This window comes from Mauremys reevesii, linkage group 17 (genome assembly GCF_016161935.1).
Source record: "Mauremys reevesii isolate NIE-2019 linkage group 17, ASM1616193v1, whole genome shotgun sequence".
Classification (NCBI taxonomy): Eukaryota; Metazoa; Chordata; order Testudines; family Geoemydidae; genus Mauremys; species Mauremys reevesii.
The window spans coordinates 2,410,666-2,432,931 of NC_052639.1; the positions used below are offsets into that span (position 1 = coordinate 2,410,666).

The window sequence follows — 22,266 nt, forward strand, 5'->3', positions numbered from 1 at the left end:
AGCAATGGCCAGAACCATGCAGCAGAAAATTTAGTCACGTGCTGGCGATGCTGCAAGCACCAGCTGAGATATTTGGGTCCAGACAGATTTGCTTGCGAAGCCACAGATGTTACAGGTCGGAGGATTCTGCCTTCAACTCAATCCGGGCATGAAGCCACACTTGTGCCAGAACCCACAATGGCAGTTTTACTGCTCGCTGCTACTGCAAGGTCCCAGGGGGAGATCGAGGGAAGGGAGAGAAACAAGTCAGTTTATGCTGCACATCAGGGTCCATTTAATATGAGTAAAAAAAATCCATTTCTGACATTCTGTCTCCCCAGCCCACTGTACAAACGGTGCGCAAGTTATAACCTGAGACTTCTGCACCTGCCATTGAAACACAGCAGGCTAGAACCATGCCATCCTTCATGCAAATCATCACAGAAGACAACAGACTCACACACTTCATGGTCTCAGACAGGCAGAGGGAAGAGACAAACTGAGATGGCACAGAAAAAAGTAAATGCAAGAGTGAAAACATCACAAGCAAATCCGAGAAAGGGGACAGGAAGGAGACAGCAAAGGGGAGGAGAAAAGTTACTGGAATTTAATTTATCAGAGGGGTAGCTGCGTTAGTCTGTATCCACAAAAACAAGGCGGAATCTGGTGGCACCTTAAAGACTCTCTGCTCCCCATGCTGCCCTTATTTGAGCATGAGCTTTCATGGCTAAAAAACCCACTTCTTCAGATTTTTGTGGCATTTAATCTGTAGCCCAAGCATTAAGGCAAAATGAAATAAGGAGAAAGGAGTACGATTCTCACCAAAAAGGGAGTGCTGAGAAGACTAGCTTTCTACTCTACAGGCCACAGTTAGCAGCAGCATGAGAAGTAGCACCACGTTCCCACCAGAAGCTCAGAAGGGAAACAGATCACTGAACTGGCCCCCCAAAAGGCTGCCCTGGTAAGGCCTGCCCTCTCCAGACCCTGGCTAAAGAAAGGAAGGCTACAGAAAAGAGAGGAGTTGAGGGAGTATCTGCAGAAAGGGTGGGGGCGCGTCTCAAGAGAGGCAGCAGAAAAAGAACTGATGATGGGTGGAGTGGAAGCCTCAGACAGCAGGTTTCACAGAGATTTTACATCTAGATTAACTCCAGTCTCACCACCTCAGGTGCTTTCCTCTTGGGGGCAAAGGGCTGGGTATGACTCAACTGTTGCCTCTCCCTCCTCAAAAGAGGAAGCAGATGATTAAGCGACGATACACAATTTAACTCAGATGTATAATCTCTCGGATGAAACCTGCCCTCTAAAACCACCGCCGTTCGGCAAGGAAGGGTTACACGCCAGCGTAACAGCACATCCATGTAGCTGTTTTTAAAGGCCAGACAGTCCCTTGCTCGGCTAGAACCCTAGTCCAGGTCATTCGCTCTCATCTTGACTCCTAGCAACCCTGATCCCTTCTCAGATTCATTCAAAATGCTGCTGTTGCTGAAATCTTCTTGGCCTGGCACTTTGTCCATTGCACCCCACTTCGAGTCCCCCCACTGAATCTGACTTCTACACCACAGACAAGTGGCCTGGTGCAGATTCATATAAAAAACTCCTGTGAAATATATACAGAGCTGGCTTAGATAACCATGTATTCCTATTACCGAAACCCCCTTCACTGTGTTACACCCATTAAATCACATACCAGTGAGACTGCAAGCTCTCTGGGGCAGGGACAAACAACTCTTATTTCAAACAGCCTCTAAACATCTTGGAAAGAAGATCTTTCTCATTCAGCAAATACTGATCAAACCATTTCTAATGGAACATGTAGTTTTCTGGTCTATTATTTCTATTCTGGCATAACATCAGTACCCAAGATAGTTAATTTATAGGGCAGAGCCACTAGGGGCAGCAAAGAGCACAACAGTTTTGTAGAGGTCCTACATAAACGAACTGAAAGCAGCTCTTTCCTCACCAGAATGTAACCATTTTAACATGGTCAGACAGCTTAGGCCCAGCATTAGAGCTGTGCCCTTGCACATGAAGGATGCCCTGATTTTGACTGAATTAAACCATCACCTAATTTGCATTAAAGAGTACACATGGCTCATTTCAGCCTGGGACTCAGCCTCTAATGGCGGCACTTCCACCTTCGAGGTGAAAAGCACAGCAGAAATACTGCAATTAAATTCCTCACTGGTTCCTCAGACCACACCACTCCCTTATTCAAATCCCTTCGAGAGCTTCCCTTGCCAGCTGCAGCAAGCTTGGGCCTCGCCTCCTCACTGCCAAGACGGCCCGTCTCCAGACTTGTTTTTTTTCTGCTCACCAGTTGTCTTCACTCTAGCCAAGCACCCCCTTTTGTAGCCAGTTTTCTGTCTGACTCCTTCTATGCTCAGGACAGAGTTCTGCTCATGATCGAACAGTCCCCAGCACCACTGCTCAAACCCTTCCCTCAAAACCCCTTCTGCTGAGCCCTTCAGCAGTGACCTCTGCCAAGGCCCTGCTCTGCCTCAAACTCCTCTGCACACCCATGTGTCAGAATTAGCTGGCAGCTCGTGGGAGGCACTGACCGGGTCTCCTCATTCTGCACTGTGCCAAGCACCTTGGCAAAGCTTGAATAATCGTCCATTTTCTGATCCTCTTACCCAACCCCTCTTTGTTGTCTAAACTCGACTGCTGGGCGCCATGCAGAGGACCAGGGTCTGGCTATTCTGGGAACACCAATAACTAACCACCAGGTTAGAAGACTCTGGTGCCACTAATGCATGGGGGATTAACAGAGACAAAACCCTCTGATGCCGAGACGAGCCACCTGCTTAAACTCCCTACTCGAGCTGTTAACGAAACAGCCAAGTGATACACAAGGATGTAGAAGGATTAACGTATCATGTTAATAATCCACCAATTAAAGAGCCCTTGAGTATTCCCTGGCACAGACCCGTTACTGTGTCCCTCAGAGCCTGAACTGTGGAGTAAGTCCCCAACTAAACCAAGGCACCCCAGGTCTGAATCTGTGTCCATAGGCCTACACCAGCGTTCTCCAGCTGCACAGAACAGACGGCAGCAGCTCTGCAAGCACGCACTCCCTGTGATCCGGTGCTGTGAGGCTCCAGTGAGGAACAGCCATGAAAGTGAAGGGCTGATAGTACTGGCTACAGCCAGCGTGGAGACAAGTATGTAGTCGCTATTAATGCATCCCAACCATGGCCCACAGCACCCCTTGTTACCCCAGCCCTAGATCTCAACAAACTCTTGTCAACAGGCCTCTGTCCTGCCCTATGGCACCTTCCACAAATTTAAGATATGGGTCTTTATTGACTAGTTTAATGACACCATCTTAGCATCTCCACATACTCTACACCAGACAGACAGAACACAGAAGCTGTACAGTATGCGGAGATGCTAGGATTGGAGCACTGTGGGTGATACTGCTGAAAGGAAAGTGCATGTTACAGCATATTAGCGTGGTCACGAGTTGGGACCCTAGTGGGTTAATGCTCAGAGTTTTGTATATTACCTTGATTTGAGATTTCCTCACTTTTTGGTGTTTGAGGAAATAACTTGAACAGCCTTAACTCTCTGTTAATGATGTTTTCAATGTGGACATTTCCTAGGCTGGGGGATGAGTTGTTTTTTAATTCGTGGATATAAATGGGGGTGGGCTGGTGACCTGGAGGTGGAGACTAGCAGAGGGGTGGAAGATGGGCTAGCTGGAGACTGTAGAACGATCAGGTCTCCTCCATTTAAACACTGGCAGAGAGCTGTACCCAACCCTGCAGCCTGCTCAGAGCGAATCACACCAGCATGCAGGAGCCTAGCAGCATGAGCAGCTTTGCACGCTGAGGGCAGAGAGTTTGAGTGTCAGTTATAATATTACACTCCTCACAAAGAACACTAGACAGCACACAGAATTGTTTCACTGACTCCCAAACCTCCCTAGCTCTGCTCGCTGGCCAGCTCCACTCCAGAGACCAGTGTCCATTCCCTGCTTCAGATACTAAGCAGGAACCTTCTCCTTCCCCTCCATTATTTTCCACTATCTGTCCAACTTCCTTCAGGTAAACTATATGCAGGAAATCTAAAATTTGGGCATAGCTGTTATACCTGCAAAGCATGCGCATAAATATTGACTTACAAAAGGGGAAATGGAAAACAGGGGAACTGGAGAAGCTTCAGTAGAAAACACCATTGTCGCCTGAGGTTGTTCACACTTAGCTGTCTTCAGAATGGTTTGGCTTTCACACAAACAGAATGACCGTCGCACAAACCCCAAGTGAATCTCAGGGCTGCCCCTGACATAGAGTCACGTGCAGCAGTTCCTGCTGGCTGTTTACAGCCGACCCAGACCATCATCCTATGCTGCTGACACAGAGAGCGTTTGCACAGCAACACCACAAGTGAGTCAGCGTTCATCTGCTAACACCGTTTTTCATGGACTTTAAGTGGCTAAAAGCCACGGAGAACCAAGGAAAAGAAGGCGTAAACAGAGGCGGCACAAGGGAGAAATCTGACACAAAAAGAACAGGAGTACTTGTGGCACCTTAGAGACTAACACATTTATTTCAGCATGAGCTTTCATGAGCTACAGCTCACTTCTTCGGATGCATAGAATGGAATGCATCTGAAGAAGTGAGCTGTTGCTCACAAAAGCTCATGCTGAAATAAATTTGTTAGTCTCTAAGGTGCCACAAGTCCTCCTGTTCTTTTTGCGGATACAGACTAACACGGCTGCTACTCTGAAACCTGTCATTATGCAAAATCTGACACAGCATCTGGACAAAGTTTCTTTAACACACTGATCACATGCTAGAAAATTTCAGTGAAATAAAATCCTCAGTTGACAATATGGAGCCTGTGCTATCACCCTGCACTGTGACCGCTGCCGTCCTAAGGAGGAGATGTTAATCCGAGAACCAAGTCTGGTATGTGTTAGAGATCCCATAGCACTTTTTGGAAACTGTATGGGGAAGAAGAGTCTTGTACTAAGACACAGGGAAGGGAGTCAGGATTCTGTTCCCAGCTCTCCCACTGACTTGCCATCCAACCTTAGCCAAGCAATTCAGGCCAACATTTTCTAAAGCAGGTTCTAATATCCAAAGCTGCACGCAGAGGGGCTGCTTGGTGGCCTGCTGCACGTCCATGATCCAACTCACCACCTCAGAAGAGGTGAAGCAGCAAGTGGCCTGCCAAGTAGCCAAATCATGCCCACAAGTGTTACCTCCTCTCAGCACCTGGGAAAGCAGGAAGGGCTGTTTGATACAATTGAGGGTTTTGTTTTGGGGTTTTTTTGGGGGGGGGGGGAGAAGAAGAGAGATGTTGGCTGAATTCTAGCACATTCCTATTGAGTACTACAGCTACCCACAGATATTATGCACACATTCCTGTACAAGACCCAAGAAAAGCAACCCCATTCTCCACCCCACCCCTCTGCCAACAGGTTTTATCACCTCCACAGAACAGCCTCAGCGCATACGTCTACACTGCAGCTGGAAGTGCGCCTCCCAGCCCGGGCACATAGATATGGGCTAGCAATATCAGTGTGGATGCTGCACCATAGGCCAGCCACCCGAGTACAAGCTTGTCCAACTCCCTGGGGCTGTACTGGAGTGGCTAGCCCACACCGTCACCTGGGCCACAGCTATTGTCCGCAGCGTGTGTCTGTCTACCCAGGCTGGAAGGCCATGCTCCCAGCTGCAGTGCACATACCCTAAGAGTCCACTTACCAGACTTTGGTACAGAGAACCCGGTCAGGGCACCAAAACAGCAAAGAACAGACTTGACTGGGGTCTGTCTCCTGTCCTGTTATTTTCTAATGACTCTCATGCACAGACCCCTTCCCCCAAACATACACAATGCTGTTTTAGGCACCATAAAAGCCTCCAAGCTCCTGGTCAATATAATCTGGTTACCTTTCAAGTAGAAGCTACCATCTGCATTTCATCCTCTCCAAAACAAAACAACTCCCCCGAGTGACAGCTCCTACCAGGAGACACCCCACCCCAAGCCATCTAAAAAGGATCTCAGCCGAATTCAGAAACAGGAAATGAAGCATGAGCTCATTCGGGGGGGGGGGGGGCACATATCTCTCTCAAGTTCCCCACTGCTTCAAAGAACAGGGTGTCCATAAGTTGGACTGCTACAGCCATTTCTTTTTAAACTAGTAAATGGAATGATCACATCCAGCCCCATGGTAAATCCACCCATAGGGCAAGATCTCCAAGCCTCAGGACCCAATTAGCAAAGTTACAGATTCTTCTTCAGTTGACATCTTAGACCCTTTCCCTACTTCTTCAAAATTATGTTGTAGAATAAGAGCCAGAGCGGAGGAGCTGGAATTAACGTAGTGTAACCATTGCCCACTTGATCCCGGGTTACTGCTACACACTCTCTTTTAATTAGTCCCTGGCTGCTGCTGGATACACAGGCAGAAGCTGAGCCCATGAGCAGGTTTTTCCATCTGTGCCTGGCATGACGAGCGGGACACATTTTTTTGAATGCAGACTTTGCTGCCATGACCCAGTGTAACCTAGCGCAACGTGCTCCGTGTGGGGCCACGTTCTGAGAGCACTTGGAAACCGAGGCAGCTGAGTGTACCTGGTGCCACCGTGGTGTAAGGACTTCTGCACTGAACGGTGTGAGACCTAGTGCCGCAGCCCCGATCAGCAGAGGCACTCCAGCTGGTGAGAGCCCAACCCCAGCAGGGCACTGGGCTGGAAATCATTTCCTCCCTTGGGCCAGAGCTTGGCTCCCCAGGGGAGGGCTGCAGGGTGCACAGGGACCGGGCAAATTGGAAGGATGGTGTTTAGCTAGGTGTGGCTCTAGGAAACTCACCCATGGCAAGGGAGCAATGGGGGCTTCCTGGGGCTGCCACCGCCCTCCTCCTCCTCCGGTCCGGCACCACATGGCACCTTCCGCCAGTCCCTCCCCAGTACTCTCCCCACACCTCTTAGTCCCCCAGTGCCCCCCTACACACACACAGTCACCCCCCTCCCCCACAGCCACCCGCTGCCCAGTGCCCTCCTCCCCACACACAACTCCTCCCCCCACACCCGGGCCCCCACAGTGCCCTCCACCAGCCCCCCTCCAACACATGGGTCCTTCAGTGCCCTCTCCCAGCCCCCCCCAGCCCGACTCCCCCAGTGCCCTCCCTCAGCGGCCTCCCCCACTCTCCAGCCCCCTCAACCCACACACCCCCGTGCCCTCCCCATCCCCCCCACACAGTCCCCCCACATTGCCCTCCCCCACACCCCAGCCCCCCAACCCACACACCCCAGTGCCCTCAGCCCCCACACCCCTAGTGCCCCCACACAGTCCCCACATTGCCCTCCCCACACCCCAGCCCCCAACCCACACACCCCAGTGCCCTCGCCTCAGCCTCAGCGCGCTCCTCCGGCCCCCGCACACCCCGCCCGCCCGCAGCCCTCACCTGGTACTGGACGACGGCGGGCCCCATGGGCCCGGACCCCCCCGCCCCCGCTCCCGCCGGGCTGGCGCCCCCCCGGAGGCCGGGCCCCGCGGCGGAAGGGCGGCGCGGCCCCGGGGCGGGGTCAGCGGGCTGCGCGGGAACGCGCCGCGGCCGGACATCGGCTCCCGCGGCCCCGCGGCCCGGCTGTTTACTAGGAAGCTGCGGCGGCTCCCAGGGCGAGTCACCGCGCGGCACCCAGCAGCGCCCGCCCCCGGCCCGAGCCCCGCCCCTCCTGCGCCCCGAGCCCCGCCTCCCGGGCCCCGCCCCCCACACCGAACCCTGCCTCCTCCTGGGCCCCGCCCCCGGACCGGGCCCCGCCCCTCCGGGGCCCGGAGCCCCGCCCCGGGCCCCGCCCCCACACCGAACCCTGCCTCCTCCCTGGACTTGGGCCCCGCCTCCCGGGCCCCGCCCCCACACCGAGCCCCGCCTCCAGGCCCTGGGCCCCGCCCCCGGACCTAGCCCCGCCCCTCCTGGGCCCTGGGCCCCGCCCCCACCCAAGCCCTGCCTCCTGCTCTCTCTCTGGGCACCGCCTCTGAGCTTCAAGCCCCGCCCCCCGGCCTTTGAGCCCTAGGAGCGGAGTCGCCTGCTGCCCGAGGGTGGGCGCTGGGCGCTGTAGCAGCCGCTGAGAGGGCAGGGTCCGCCCTGGGCTGGGTGCAGGGCCTGGCCCGGAGCAGGCGGGCGGGGCTCAGACTGTGGGACCGACCGAGGGCCAGTCTTCACTAGGATGATTGGCTGCTTTACCTGTAATTAAAGCAACGTGTGTGTGTGTGTGTGTGTGTACCTACGCACACCCCGACACCCGTGTGTGTGTGCCTGCACCCCACCCACCTCAATATGCACTCGTCTATGTCTGTACCCCCACACCCTCCATCACCCACGTGTGTGCGCCTGTACCGCTGTACAGCCGACAGGCATGCATGTGCGCCTGTACCTATGCGCACACCCTGACATCTGCATGTCTATGCCTGTACCTACACACACCCAAAAAGCACACGTGTGCACCTGTACTTACACACACTCTGATATCTGTGTATGTACACCCATACTACGCACACCTCAACATGTAGGCATGAGTGCCTGTACCTACACACAATCCATCAGTGCGTGTTTGCCTGTACCTATATACCCTGACATGCACGCATGTATGCCTATAACCTCATACCCTCCAACACCCATACATGTATGCCTGTACCTATGAATACCCCAACAACCCCATGTGTGCACCTAGAACTATGCACACCTGGCACCTGTGCATCTGCACTTGCACCCATGACATACCTCTGTACCTCCATATATAGAAAGGCTTTTGATACTGTCTCACATGACTTTCTCAACAACAAATTAGGGAAATACAACCTAGATGGAGCTACTATAAATTGGGTGAACAACTGGTTGGAAAATCATTCCCGGAGAGTAGTTATCAATGGTTCATAGTCATGCTAGAAGGGCATAATGAGTGTGGTTCCACAGGGATCGCTTCTGGGTCCGGTTCTGTTCAATATCTTCATCAATGATTTAGATAATGGCATAGAGAGTACACTTATAAAGTTTCTGGATGATAGCAAGATGGGAGGGGTTGCAAGTGCTTTGGAGGATAGGATTATAATTCAAAATGATCTGGACAAACTGGAGAAATGGTCTGAAGTAAAGGGGATGAAATTCACTAAGGACAAATGCAACATACTCCACTTAGGAAGGAACAATCAGTTGCACACACACAAAATGGGAAATGACTGCCAGGAAGGAGTACTGCAGAAAGGGATCTGGGGGGTCATAGTGGACCACAAGCTAAATATGAGTCAATAGTGTAATGCTGTTGCAGAAAAAGTGAACATCATTCTGGGATGTACCAGCAGGAGAGTTGTAAGACAGACACAAGAAGTAATTCTTCCACTCTACTCTGCGTTGATTAGGCCTCAACTGGACTATTGTGTCCAGTTCTGGGTGCCACATTTCAGGAAAAATGTGGACAAATTGGAGAAAGTCCAGAGAAGAGCAACAAAAATGATTACAGGTCTAGGAAACATGGCCTCTGAGGGAAGACTGAAAAAATTGGGTTTGTTTAATCTGGAAAAGAGAAGACTGAGAGGGGACATGATAACAGTTTTCAAGTACATAAAAGGTTGTTACAAGGAGGAGGGAGAAAAATTGTTCTTAACCTCTGAGGATAGCACAAGAAGCAATGGGCTTAAATTGCAGCAAGGGAGGTTTAGGTTGGACATTAGGAAAAACTTCCTACCTGTCAGGGTGGTTAAGCACTGGAATAAATTGCCTGGGGAGGTTGTGGAATCTCCATCATTGGGGATTTTTAAGAGCAGGTTGGACAAACACCTGTCAGGGATGGTCTAGATAATCCTTAGTCCTGCCATGAGTGCAGGGGACTGGACTAGAGACCTCTCGAGGTCCCTTCCAGTTCTGTGATTCTATGATCCTATGTACGCATGTACCTACGCCCACCCTGAAACCCATGTGTGTATGCCTGTACCTACAAGTGTCCCAACACCCAAGTGCGTCCCACTGCACCCCCACATGCCCTAACATCTGCACATGTGTGCCTGTACCAACATACTTCATACATGTACACCTCACACATCCTGACACGCATCTATGCCTGTACCCACCACACGTGGACACCCACCCATGTACGCCTGTACACTGGCACCAACAAACATGCATGTTCACCTGTACCCCCCACACCACAACACATACCCATACCCATGTGTACCCCCTCACACCCCAACATGCACACACCCGACACCCATGCATGCACGCCTGTACTCCCCCACATACCCTGACACCCATGTGCACATACCCATACACGCACACCCCAACACTCACATACACACACTCAGACCCATGCACACACCCCAGCACCCATGTGCATACACCCATCCCCACGCACACTCCAATGCATATGTGCACACACTCCTTCCCATCCATACACACCCTGACACCCACACGCATACACCCATAGCCATGTGCACACCCCAACACCAACACATGCACACCCCATCCAGACACGCACCCCGCCACATCCCCTCCACCCCCAACATCCCCACATGTGCAACTGTACCCATACACACACCTCATGCACACCTGCACCAATACACACCCCAACACTCACACACATGTTCTGACACACACATGTACCCCCACCACACCCTGTACACATACCCCCATATGAACACACACACCCAATCTCCTCTACACCCTCCACCTATGTACCAACACACACACATGTCCCCCCCATGCACATCTGCATGTGTGTGCACGTATACACAGTATAACAGTCCTTATAGCAGTGCCGTTTATTCTGGTTCAGGAAGCTAAACAAGCTCTGTCAATATAAGTCGCCTTTCTACGGGCACAACTGCATCTGACTAAGGCTTGGCTCCGTATAACTATACCGGTTAAAAAAGTCACACTCCTCCCTGCCTTAGTTACACCAGAGTAACTGTTCTGGTGCAGGCCAGGCCTCAGGGACTCCTGGTGCTACTCCATTAACTTCAGAGACATTACACCGGGGATGAACATTGGGGTCTTGCATCCTGTTTCTCTTGTGAGCTAGGTGGATGGGTGAAGCTGTAACCCCAGGGATGTGTAACTATCACGGAGTGATAGATGCTGGGCTCTACAATACAGCAACCATCAGCTCTCCTCTACCCTGTTCTGCCACCATGTGGCCATTCTACTTCCTTTCATTCATTTTAAGCTCGCTGTCCCCCCACCCCACCTCCGTTATTAGACTCTGATTCCCTCAGTCCGATCAGATGGTTTGTTGCTCCTTGGGTGCTGGGCTTGTTTGACTAAATCCAGGGAGCCGGACAACCTTTGGAGTGAAGCTTGGAGCAGGTCACACAGATCTTCACACTAGTGACAGAGGAAAGCAGGAATCGGCGTATCGGATCAAACCAACTGTCCCACTAGTTCAGTTTCTGGCCAGTGCCACATACTTCAGAGCAAGGTGTCATGGTTCAGGAAAACCATGCCTGTATTTCCCCTCAGTGGTCCAGCAAGGGACCCCCCCGCCCGCCCCCTCTCACAGGCTTCTGGCTTCCCTGGCTGTCACCTCTCTCGGGTGAAGACACGTGTCTCTCTCCCTTCTGACCAGGGTGTCTCCAGGCTGAACAAGTCCCTGCCTTCACTGTGTTATTCCCAGCAAAAGACAGACTGTCCTTTGGCCTCTCTATCCCAAAGGCAGCCAATCAACTCCCAGGAAATGGAAGCAACCCCTCCTTGTTCAAGTACAACAGCTCGGCATTTAAGCCTTCCGTTTTATTCTGACTGCTGAGCTGCAAACACAGGGAATGTTCTGCACATGGGTGGTGGCGCAGCTGCGGCCACCGGTTGCGGGTTGGATGGGGGACGTTTTTGCTTATTATTATGCCCCATGCAGGTTCCAGGGTGGCCAAGGAGGCGCTATCTGCTATTCAGCTTCCTGGGTTCACCAGTAATCTCCCTGATTCTATGATATCAAACGCTCAGGTTCTTCTTTTGGAAGAGAGACGAAACAAGAGCTTTTCCCGCAGGGTGGCTTGGGGTCTGGGGAGGTGCAGCTGGCGGGGAAGGGGCTCCAGATGGCCCAAGGCTCCTCCGGGCAGAGGGGCTCATGGCTCTGGCCACCACGGAGGGGCAGGGGGTCTCAGGGCTTTGGCTGTGGGAGTGGTAGGGGGCTTGGGGCTCTAGCCAAAGGGGGGGAGGTGGGAGGAAGGGGCAGATCTGGGGACTAGCCTCCCCGAACAGGGACCCCACCCACCACCAATGGTTCTGCGTTTGCAATGGCCACCGCTCAAGTGCCCTGCTTCCTGGGTGCAGGGGGGACACAGCCAGGTTTTGGTGAATCGCTGGGGCGAGGCGCAGCAAACTGTTCAACTTGCACAAGAGTTCCAGGAATGACCCGGCGTACCAGCTAACCGCGAAGAAGCTGGCAGCGTTGGGGATGCACCAGACAGGTGACCAGTGCAGGGAGAGGATTAGGTGGCTCAGGCATGACTCCCAGAAAGCCAGGGATGACAACTGCACCTCTGGGAACTCACCGTCATCCTGCTCTGAGGAGTTTGACTGGGGGCGGCGACAGAGCTGAAAACAGGGGAGGTTGAGTGGAGCAATGTGGGAGGAGAAGGCAGGCAAGCCCCTGGTGCTAAGGGGCAGTGAGTGAGCTCTTGAGAGTGTTTGCTTGCTCGCTGGTTTGTTGTCAGTTTGCAAAGTCTGGCGCAGTGTGTTGTGAGAGACGCACACCTGAACTTTGACTGGACGCAGGCCGATAAAGGCAGCCAACGTAGACGGCGCGTGAACCGCTCATTTGGGGAGGCTAGTTCCTAGCCCTGCCCCTTCCGCCCGAGGCCATGCCCCTCCCCTGCCAGAGCCCCAAGCCCCCCACTGCAGTCGGAGGAGCCCTGTCTCAGCCGCCCTGAGTCTCAGCCTGCCAACCGGCCCAGGCCACCAGCCACCCTGCCCCAGCCCCAAGCCGCCCCGCCCGAGTGCTCCCGACCCCAGGCCGGCCCACCCGATCGCAGCCAGTCCCAAAGCACCGGGCGGCCCGAGCACCAGCTCCAGCCGCCCTGAGTCCTGGGCCGCCAGCTTGCCTGCCCTAGCCCCAGCCCCCGCATGCTTCTGGGAAGAGGAGCAGCCTGGACTGGGGCCATGGGGGAAGAGCTGGAGGCGGAGCATAGGTAGGACCATGGCTGGCTGTTTGCGGGGGCTTAGCCTTCCCTGGCCTACAATACCTGCTGCCCATGGGCCAGCCAGCCAGTGGCACAGGGCTGAAACGGCCTGAAAACTGGGTGGGAATTTGTACGGGGAGGGTGTGTTTGGTGGTTTGTTTGTTTGGTGGTTTGTTTGTTTGCTTCCTTCTTGACGGGAAGGCTATGACACTGTCATAGTAGCCCAGAGAATGGAAGAGACAAGATGACTGGATGTGCATGCTATGGGATGTACATTATCCTGGAGCAGGAATGAGGTGCCGCCTGTTAGAGCTGATGGAAGAAAAGAGACACAGCTAGACACTACGGTTGAGTTTTGAAGGGGATTTGAGCAGACGGTGGAGGGAGGGAGAGAGGAGGCTGAAGGGAAACCTCAGGATTGGCAGATGCAAGCTGAACCAGAGAACTGTGAGGGGAGACTGCTGGGTGAAGAAGGTGGTCAGGGGAAGCATGTGACTATGAGAACAAGGCAGAGGAAAGACCGGCTGGAGAAGGAGAAATAGAGCTGAGGAACAGGTTGGCTGTGTTGGAAGATGAGGGGACATGGCAAGCCGTAACACAAGGTGGGAAGTGAAGGAAGAAGAGAAGAGCAGCTACCTGTACAAGAAAAGGAGAAGAGTCAGTGGAGATGGCTGGAGTTGGGAGCCCCAGGAGGATACAGGATGACCCGCAGAAGATCGCAAAAGAGAACAGAAGACAAGAGCACTTGCAGCCAGAACAGATGGGGGAAGGCTGGAGAATTGCACCAACTATATGACTGAGGACTCTCTACTAAGAAGGACAGACAGGCCTGTCACCAGAGCTGATCTGGAGCACAGAGGGATGTGCTAAGATATAGGATGTGGACCTGAGGCTGAAGAGGATCCTAATGGGAATGGGAAAGAATCCACCCCATTGTCCTTCATGTGAGAACACATGATAATGCTAGAGTCCCGCTGGGAGAATACGCCAGGCTGGGGAAGATGCTTAAAGAAATGGAGGCTCAGGTGATCTTCAGTGGGATTCTGCCTGTCCCTAGTGGGGGAGAGCGAAGATTATGATGATCAACAGATGGCTCAGGCAGTGGTGCTATAGGAGGGATTTGGGATGTTTGTCCACTGGGAGCATTCACGGACAGACGATTGTTCTCATGGGATGGATTGCACCTGAGTAGGGAGGGAAATAGACTTCTAGCATGAAAGTTGGCACAACTGGTTAAAAGAATTTTAAACTAGGAGCTTGGGGGAGACAATTTGGAAATGCTCATGTAACCTCCACGCCTGATTCTAATACTGAGTGGGAGGGAAATCAAGTAAAAGAGAATAAGCAATGGAGAAAGGAACAACAGAGGACATGAGAATGGACATGAAGAGGAAAGTTAGTCCCAATACCAATGGCTGTAACAGTCAGGTAGGCAATACGGGCAGTAAAATAACCATACCTAATTGGGTGAGGAATCTGGGTGAAACCACACAGAAGCAACTACGATGTCTGTACACCAATGCCAGGAGCTTGGGTAACACAATGGAGGAACTAGAATTACTGATGCAGGAAGTGAAACCAGATATTATCGGGGTCATGGAAACATGGTGGAATAGTAGTCACAACTGGAATATGGGGATTGAAGGGTATGTCCTGTTCAGGAAAGACAGAAATAAACGTAAGGACGGAGGAGCAGCATGGTATATTAATGATGTAGTAGAGTGTAAACAAGTTAGAAGTGATGAAATGGATAAAATTGAATCTGTTTGTGTCAATCACTTTGGGGGAGAAAGGTAACAAAGGTTCCACTGGGACAGTGCTTAGGGTCTGCTACAGACCCCACAGATCTGCTTGGGATATGGATAGAGACCTCTTTACTATTTTTAATGAAATGAATACTACTAGGGATTGTGTGATATGGGAGATGTTAATTTCCCAGATTTAGATCAGAGGACAAGTGCTACTAATAATGGTAGGGCCCAGATATTCCTGGATGTGATAGCTGACAGATTTCTTCACCAAATAGTCACTGAACCAACATGAGGGGATGCCATTTTAGATTTAATATTAGCAACTAGCAGGGACCTCATAGAAGAGCTGGTTGTAGAGGACAACCTTGGTTCAAGTGATCATGAGTTAATTTACTTCAAACTAAATGGAAGGATAAACAAAAATAGGTCTGTAACTAGGGGCCTTGATTTCGAAAGAGCAACCTTGAAAAACGTAAGGGAATGAGTTGGGGAAGTGGGCTGGACTGAAGAACTCCAGGATCTGAATGTGGAGGAGGAATGACTTTAAGTCAAAATTGCAGAAACTATTTGGAGCCTGCACCCCAAGAAAGGGGGAAAAACTTGTCGGGAAAGGTTGCAGATCAAACTGGATGAACAAGCATCTCAACCAGGTTATTAGGAGAAAGCAGAACACCTACAAGGAATGGAAGGAGGAAAAGTTACTCAGCCTGTGCAGTGACTGTAGTTCTTCGAGATGTGTCCCCCTACGGGTGCTCCACTTCACGAGGTTCTAGGGAGCAGTGCCTGTTCAACCAGCACAGGCATCCCACCTCATGTACTGCCCCCAGCCTCAGGCTGGCTATATGGAGCTGTGCAGGTGAGCTACCTAGCAGAGAACTCTGAAGCAGGGAGAAAGGAGGTCAGGTAGTGGAGTATCTGTAGGGACACATATCTTGAAAAACTACAGTTACTGCACAGTAGTGTCCCTATGGGTCAGTTGTTCTCAACTTATATACCATTGTGGGCTGCATATGCAGCTCTCTCTGTGTTACGTGGGCCTCATTCACACAATATATATTCTATCTATATGGCCCTTAGGATGTCACATGGGCTGCAGCTGTGTGCTGATTGGGCCACAAGCAGCCCACGGGCCGGGGTTGCGAACCACTGCTCTGAGTGCTCCACTTCAGGTGGCTACTAAGCAGTACCCTCTAAGGGGGGTGGGGTCTTCAGAGTTGAGTCCAAAACTGAAGACTGAAAAACAGAGCCAAACACAGCATCAGAAGCTGAGTCATAAATTATTGCATAATGTTCCGAAAAGGTATGTGGGGGGTGGGTGTCTAAATTGCAGGTCTACATATTTCAGCAATGGGAATGTTCTTAAGAGAGGCTACTGAAGTAGTGAGAGATCTCGCTGAACAAGTGAATACTCTAGAAGGAGGTTGGCGATCAGGTGACTGATAACAAAATGTAATGCAGTCAGAGATCCATCTAGAGAGTCTTTGCTTGGGAATTGGAGATCCCTTAGATCTGCCCACAACCGACATGAACAATCTGGGAGATTTTCTAATGGCTTAGTCTTCTCCAAGGGAAAGGCTAATGTCCTTTTGACATCAAGGGTACATAATACATCCTCCTCATTCAGGTGTGGTTTAGGAAAGAAAACTGGAAGATGAGTAGACTGGTTAATGTGGAAATCTGAGGACATCTTCAGTAAGAATTTGGGATGTGGATGCAATGTGACCTTGTCCTTAAAAAACACTGTGAAGGGGGTGGAGAGTATGCAATCAGATCCCTTATCTACCCAACTCTTCGAGCAGAAATGCCATTTTCATTGATAAGTCAAGGAGGGAACTGGCTCAAAGGGAGGTCCTGTAAGGCACATAAGCACTAAGTTGAGGCCCCAAACTAGGGTAGGATATTTGACTCGTGGTATGAGTATATCTCATCATGGGAACGCCTGGTAGCTGGTGATTCTAAACGTCAATGTTGCAGACAAATATGATGTGCACTAATTAAATCAAGACATTTCCTTTCTTTATAAACTTGGTGGGACTGGTATGCTGCCCATGGATCCCAGTACGGCCAATCAGGGGGCCCGTATGGCATAGGTGGGAGCTCCCAAGAGTGCCGGAGGTACAAGATGACATAGGTAGGAGCACTCTTGGGTTCCCCCATCACTAGAATGGAACTTGAATGTTTCTTTCATGAATATGTTCCATCTCCCTAGAATTCTCCAGAAAAATATTCCTCTGATAGCAAAGAGGAGAGCCCTGAACTGAAATGTGGGAGACTGATGAGAAATCCCCATCATCATCACCGTCCATGTCACTTTGTGGAGGTGGCGCACCGGTAGAAGAATGTGGTGATTCCATTGGTGAATGTCCGGAGACCTCGGTACCGAAATGGATCAGTACCAAACAAAGGCAAGTCAGGCATCTCTGCTGCTGGAAGGCCCTGTGAAAAGCTAAACTCCTGCAGTACCGACGTGGTGGCAGTACTGAGGAGGCAGCCTGAGCAGCAGTGATTGTGACAGAGGAAGCAGACAATATCGTAGGCTTTCTGCATTCCCAGGAATGTTCACTAGCTGTTAGCCTGGTCTTCGGCGGTACCAAAAGGTTAGGTACCGAGGGCCTGGCTGATTCTACCAGTACCGACTTAGAAGAGGCAGAGTTCTCCTTTGTCGCCCTGATCCCCCAATGGAGACAGCCAAAGATCTTCCTGAGCTGGAACCCTTAGAATCTTTGGGTTTCCTGGGGCTCTCAGCACCCGAGGAAGCTGCAGCCTTGTGGGAACCACGTCAGGAACTGGCAGGCGCTGAAGTAGATGTCTCACTCAGCCACCAGGGCTCCTCTGAAGGACATTCCCTATCTGGGGAACCCGAGCTCCGTTTCCTAAAGTCTTTTTGAGAGGATCCTTGAGTCTTCCTCTTAGAAGCTCTAGGAGAGTGTTGTGCTGAAATGGTTGAAGCGGCTGACTTGCTCCGAGACTGGTGTACGTGGGGGGCAGACGGTCCCCTGGCCCGGGTCAGAAGCCAGACGGAGGGAGCTCTCCATCATTAGGTTGCACAGTTTAATCTCCCGGTTCCTTCTGGCTCTGGATTTTAAGGCCAGGTGAAAATTACACTTTTTGTGGCTGTGTGACTCCCCGAGGCAACGAACACACTGGGAATGCCCATCGCTCACCGGGATAACCTCCCTGCACAAAAGGCAATGTTTAAAATTGGGAGAGCTGGGCATAACTTTCCAGCCATCTAAATTTCCCCACAGAGAAAAACTGAAAGGACAATGGTCCTTACAACAATTTTTTTAAAAACTAAACTACTACAACTAACTAAAACTATGAAGAAAAACCTGCAGTTAAGGTAAGCTCAACTCGGACTTTGCTGGTGAGGAGAGGAATGGAGAACCTACCTTATGAGAGGAGACTTGAGCTTGGCTTGTTTAACCTACCCAAACAAAGGCTGAGGGGAGATCTGATTGGTGCCTATTAATTCATCAGAGGGTTAACCACCGGGGAGGGAGAGGAGTTAAGTTAAAGGGCACTGTTGGCACAAAACAAATGGATGTCAACTGGTCATCAAGAAGTTTAGGCTTGACGTTAGACGATGGTTTCTAACCATCAGAGGAGTGAAGTTCTGGAACAGCCTTCCAAGGAGAGTAATGGGGGAAAAAACCTAACTTGTTTCAAGACTGAGCTTGATAAGTGTATGGAGGTTGCTTGCAATGGCCTATGGCCCATGTGTGACTGCTGTTAGCAAGTGTTTCCAACAATCAGAGGTGGGGCACTGGATGGGGAGGTTCTCAGCGTAAGTACAGTAAATTCTTTCCTACCTGTCTGGCTAGTGGGTCTCACTCACATGCTCAGCGTCAAACTGATGGCTATATTTGGGGTCGGGAAGGAATTTTCCCCGAGGCAGAGACCCTGGGGAGATTTCACCTTCCTTTGCAGTGTGGGACACTTAGTGGTTTGAAGCAGAGTAAATGATAGATTCTCTGTAACTTAAATCAAGATTTGAGGAGTTAGGTAACTCAGCCAAAGGTGGGTGGGTGAAGTTCTGGGGCCTGCCGTGTGCAGGAGGTCAGACTAGATCAGGGGGTCTCAAACGTCATTGCATTGCGACCCCCTTCTGGCAAGAAACATTACTACACGACCCCAGGAGGGGGGACTGAGGCCTGAGCCCCACCGCCCAGGGCGGGGGGCCAAAGCAGAAGCCCAAGGGCTTTAGCCCCAAGCAGGGGGGCCTATGACCTTAGCACCAGCCTTAGCCCCACCACCTTCAGCCCCAGGCCCCAGCAAGTCTAATGCCAGCCCTGGCAACCCCATTAAAATGGAGTCACGGCCCATTTTGGGGTCCCAACCCACAGTTGGAGAATCGCTGGACCAGATGATCAGCATGGTCCCTTTTGGCCTCAGTCGCTCAGTGCTGGGTACCACACCGAGCATGGAGCTGTCAGTGGTGACAGCTGGAGACCTGCTGACCCCAGAATCAGCATCGGAGGCAGCAGTGGCTAGATCAGGCCACTGACGTGACTCTGGAGATGACACCGGTCCCTTAGGAGGCTTTGCTGCCACAGCAGCACGTCCTGGGGCTGTACTCAGAGGAGCACACAGGAGCAGCCTGCTGGGGAACCCGCGGCAGACATGGGAGAGGTAGAACTCGCCCCGGCGCCGGGTAAGTTTCGGCTCCATGTCTGTAGCTATTAATACACGAATGGGAGGGATTTCTGGTTTAACGACACGAGCAGGCTAGCAGCGTGTATTGCTAATGGCGGTTTGCATGCCAGCACCGTGGCGCCCTCCCACCCCACCTGGAATTCAACATGGCGAGGGGGAAGCAAACAGTGAAACAAACTTTCCAGCTTTAAGTTTTACTAGGAACTCACTCACTCTTGCCAAAACGTGCTGGGATGTGAAAAAGAAGAACCTGACAGTATCTTCCTGCGACTCTGGTGTAATCCTACACCTAGAAACAATGACATGACTGGGAGGAGGGGGGGCCCATTTGAGTTACATGTAGTTCATGGATGAGGAAATCATGTGTCGGAAACATGGCTGGGGGTTTGTAGGCAGCCCAGAAGCGCGCCGGGGGAGGGGAGTGCCAGCCTGCGACAGCGCAGGAGGGGCAGAGTGGGGACAGGGCCTGGGGCTAAAGAGGCGGGGCAGGCGGCTGGGCTCCCCAAACGGGGTGGGGGTGCACACACCGCCCAGGCCTTTGCACCGTCTCTCACTCTCAACTTCAAAATCACCCTCCTCTGGCTCCTTTCCCTCAACTGCTTCCTCTAAGCTCAGACTCCTTCCCTCTGTCCCCCTGTGGCTACCTCCCCATCTGCTCCCCTGTCCCGGGGTAGCTGGCTCTGCAAATGAAGCAGGTCCAGCTCCCCTTGCTAGAACAGGGGCTCCCAGTGTGGCCAATCACAAGAGTGGGGCAGCACCTGGGGCTCTGGACAGCCAGGCTGGCAGTAAGGACAGGGGATGCTCACGGAGCAGGAGGCAGTGGGAACGTGCTGGAGGAAACGCCCTGGGAGGTGATGCGCTCTCAGAGGGGTACAGAAGAATCCTGCCAAAGGCCCTGAAGCAGGAGGGACTGAGAGGCAAAGGAGGAAATCCCTGAGCACGGGCTGAGGATTTGTTTTGTTGGTTTTGCTCATGTTTGGGAAATAAAATGGCCTGAAAAAAGACGCTGGGCGTGGCAGCGGCTCCTCCATGGGCTGGGGACAAGCCAGGACCCGACATCCCCTTTGCCTCCAAACTCCTGGACTCCACCCCCTTGCCTTCCTCCCCTGGCTGGGGGACAGATCTGCACACGGCAGGCCCCAGAACCTCACCTGCACCTGGCATGCTGACTGCTGAGAAATCTGGCCACGTGTTGGTATGTTGGCCTGGAAATTCTGGCCTTACTCTCTCCAGGATCCTCCTCGCTTCTGGATGCTCTCAGCAAAGGTGAATTGGCATGAACCACAGCTTCCAAAAGCCCCTCGCTGGGGCTAGAGACAAACGGAGCAACCACTTCCGTAGCAAGGGGGGGATGGGACTGCAAGGGTTGCTCTCTCGGACCAGGCAGCTGAGGCTGAGAACTACTAACTTGCTGAATGGGTGAAAGGGTTGCAAAAGCTACCGCAGGGGGGGCAAAGGAGGGGGTGGTCCCCAGATGCTGCTGACACAATGGATGTGACCAGGCTCTAGAGGGTGAGCGAGGCAGGGGCCGTGGGTGCTCTGTCCATTGCAATCTGGGCTAGCAGTGCAGTTAGGGAGCAGGCCAGCAGCTGGTCCTAGGTGGGCTGGTCCCTGATACTGACCCAGCGGGGGGAGCTGTCTGCAGGGGGGCGGGGGGGAGCTGTCTGCACGGGGGCAGCTGTCTGCAGTGGGGGGAGCTGTTGGCAGGGGCACCCGGGCAACTGACCCTGCCCAAAGTGTCCGTTCATTTTTGCGCTAATCTCCCCCCCATCCTCCTCATTTCTGGGGTAACTTGTCACAGGAGCAGGTGGGATGTTTCCAGAGTGAGCTGGGGGGCGTTGGCAGAAGAAGGCGCTAAGAGTCCGTGTCTCGACCGCGGGGCTGCAGCCTCCTTCCAGCCCAGGGCCAGGGAATAGGGCAGAGGGTCCCAGAAGCAGCAGCTGAGACGAGGCTTGTCCATGGCCCCCCTCTCCCCGATCCTGGGGTGTCTGGCTGCCGGTGCGGGGCTCTTGGGACGGGAGGGGAGGGTGCTACGCAGCAGGGGCGGGGGCTTCAGCGGGAATTTTCCATCGTGTCGGCATCAGGGGCTTTAAACAAACACAAACATCCCCTGAGACAGGATCAAAATCACCCCCCACACCCGGCAGACACCTGTGGACATGGCCCCCCAGAACTCTCTAAACCCCCAATAAGACTCTCCCCTCAGAGTCACCCCCTGCCCTCAAGACAGATTCCCTTGTGCCCCACATAGACCCTTCCCCCTCGAGGTCTCTCCCCGACTCACACACATGGTCCTGGTGGGATCCATGCTCCCATCTCCCCCTCCTTTGCCGTCTACAACACACACAGACCTCTCCGGCCCATGGACTCCCCCACCCATAAAGCTGTAGGGACTGGAGTTGTGTGTGGGTGCATCACACCTACCTGAGCTGCAGGGGGCGCTGTACTCAGCCTCTGTGTGTTCACCTGCAACAGCAAGGGATGTAAGGAATGGAGGAGACACTCAGTGGGGGGATGAGAACCCCTCCCCCAATCCCACACAGGCAGAGTCTGTTCCCCCAGCCCCAGGGGATCCCTGTTGTAGGTCTGAGCCCTAGAAGGGAGTGGGAGGTCGCCCCCAGCTGTCTGAGTGGGGCTGTGCGCTCTCTCCCATCCCCCATCTCCGAGTAAGTCAGACGGGCGGAGAAATCACCACTGAGTCACCCCTGAAAACACCCAGGGAAACGGTCCTGCCACCTCCTGGCCCAGCACAAAGGATTCTGGG

At 52.7% G+C, this 22,266-nt stretch overlaps 2 protein-coding genes across 2 annotated transcripts in view; both read right to left on the bottom strand.

The window, feature by feature from the left end:
* Window positions 1-7,448, bottom strand: part of SMARCD2 (SWI/SNF related, matrix associated, actin dependent regulator of chromatin, subfamily d, member 2) — a 31,789-nt gene extending 24,341 nt beyond the window's left edge. Inside the window, exon 1 of the mRNA XM_039504116.1 lies at window positions 7,394-7,448. Coding sequence (XP_039360050.1) covers window positions 7,394-7,420 — 27 coding nt within the window. The 5' untranslated portion in view covers window positions 7,421-7,448. The remainder of the gene's footprint in view (window positions 1-7,393) is intronic.
* A 12,287-nt stretch (window positions 7,449-19,735) lies between these two features.
* The window catches only part of LOC120385067 (alpha-2-macroglobulin-like protein 1), a 95,390-nt gene continuing 92,859 nt past the window's right edge, over window positions 19,736-22,266 (bottom strand). Inside the window, exons 35-36 of the mRNA XM_039504178.1 lie at window positions 21,927-21,968; window positions 19,736-21,589 (exon numbers count right to left, since the gene is read on the bottom strand). Coding sequence (XP_039360112.1) covers window positions 21,555-21,589; window positions 21,927-21,968 — 77 coding nt within the window. The 3' untranslated portion in view covers window positions 19,736-21,554. The remainder of the gene's footprint in view (window positions 21,590-21,926; window positions 21,969-22,266) is intronic.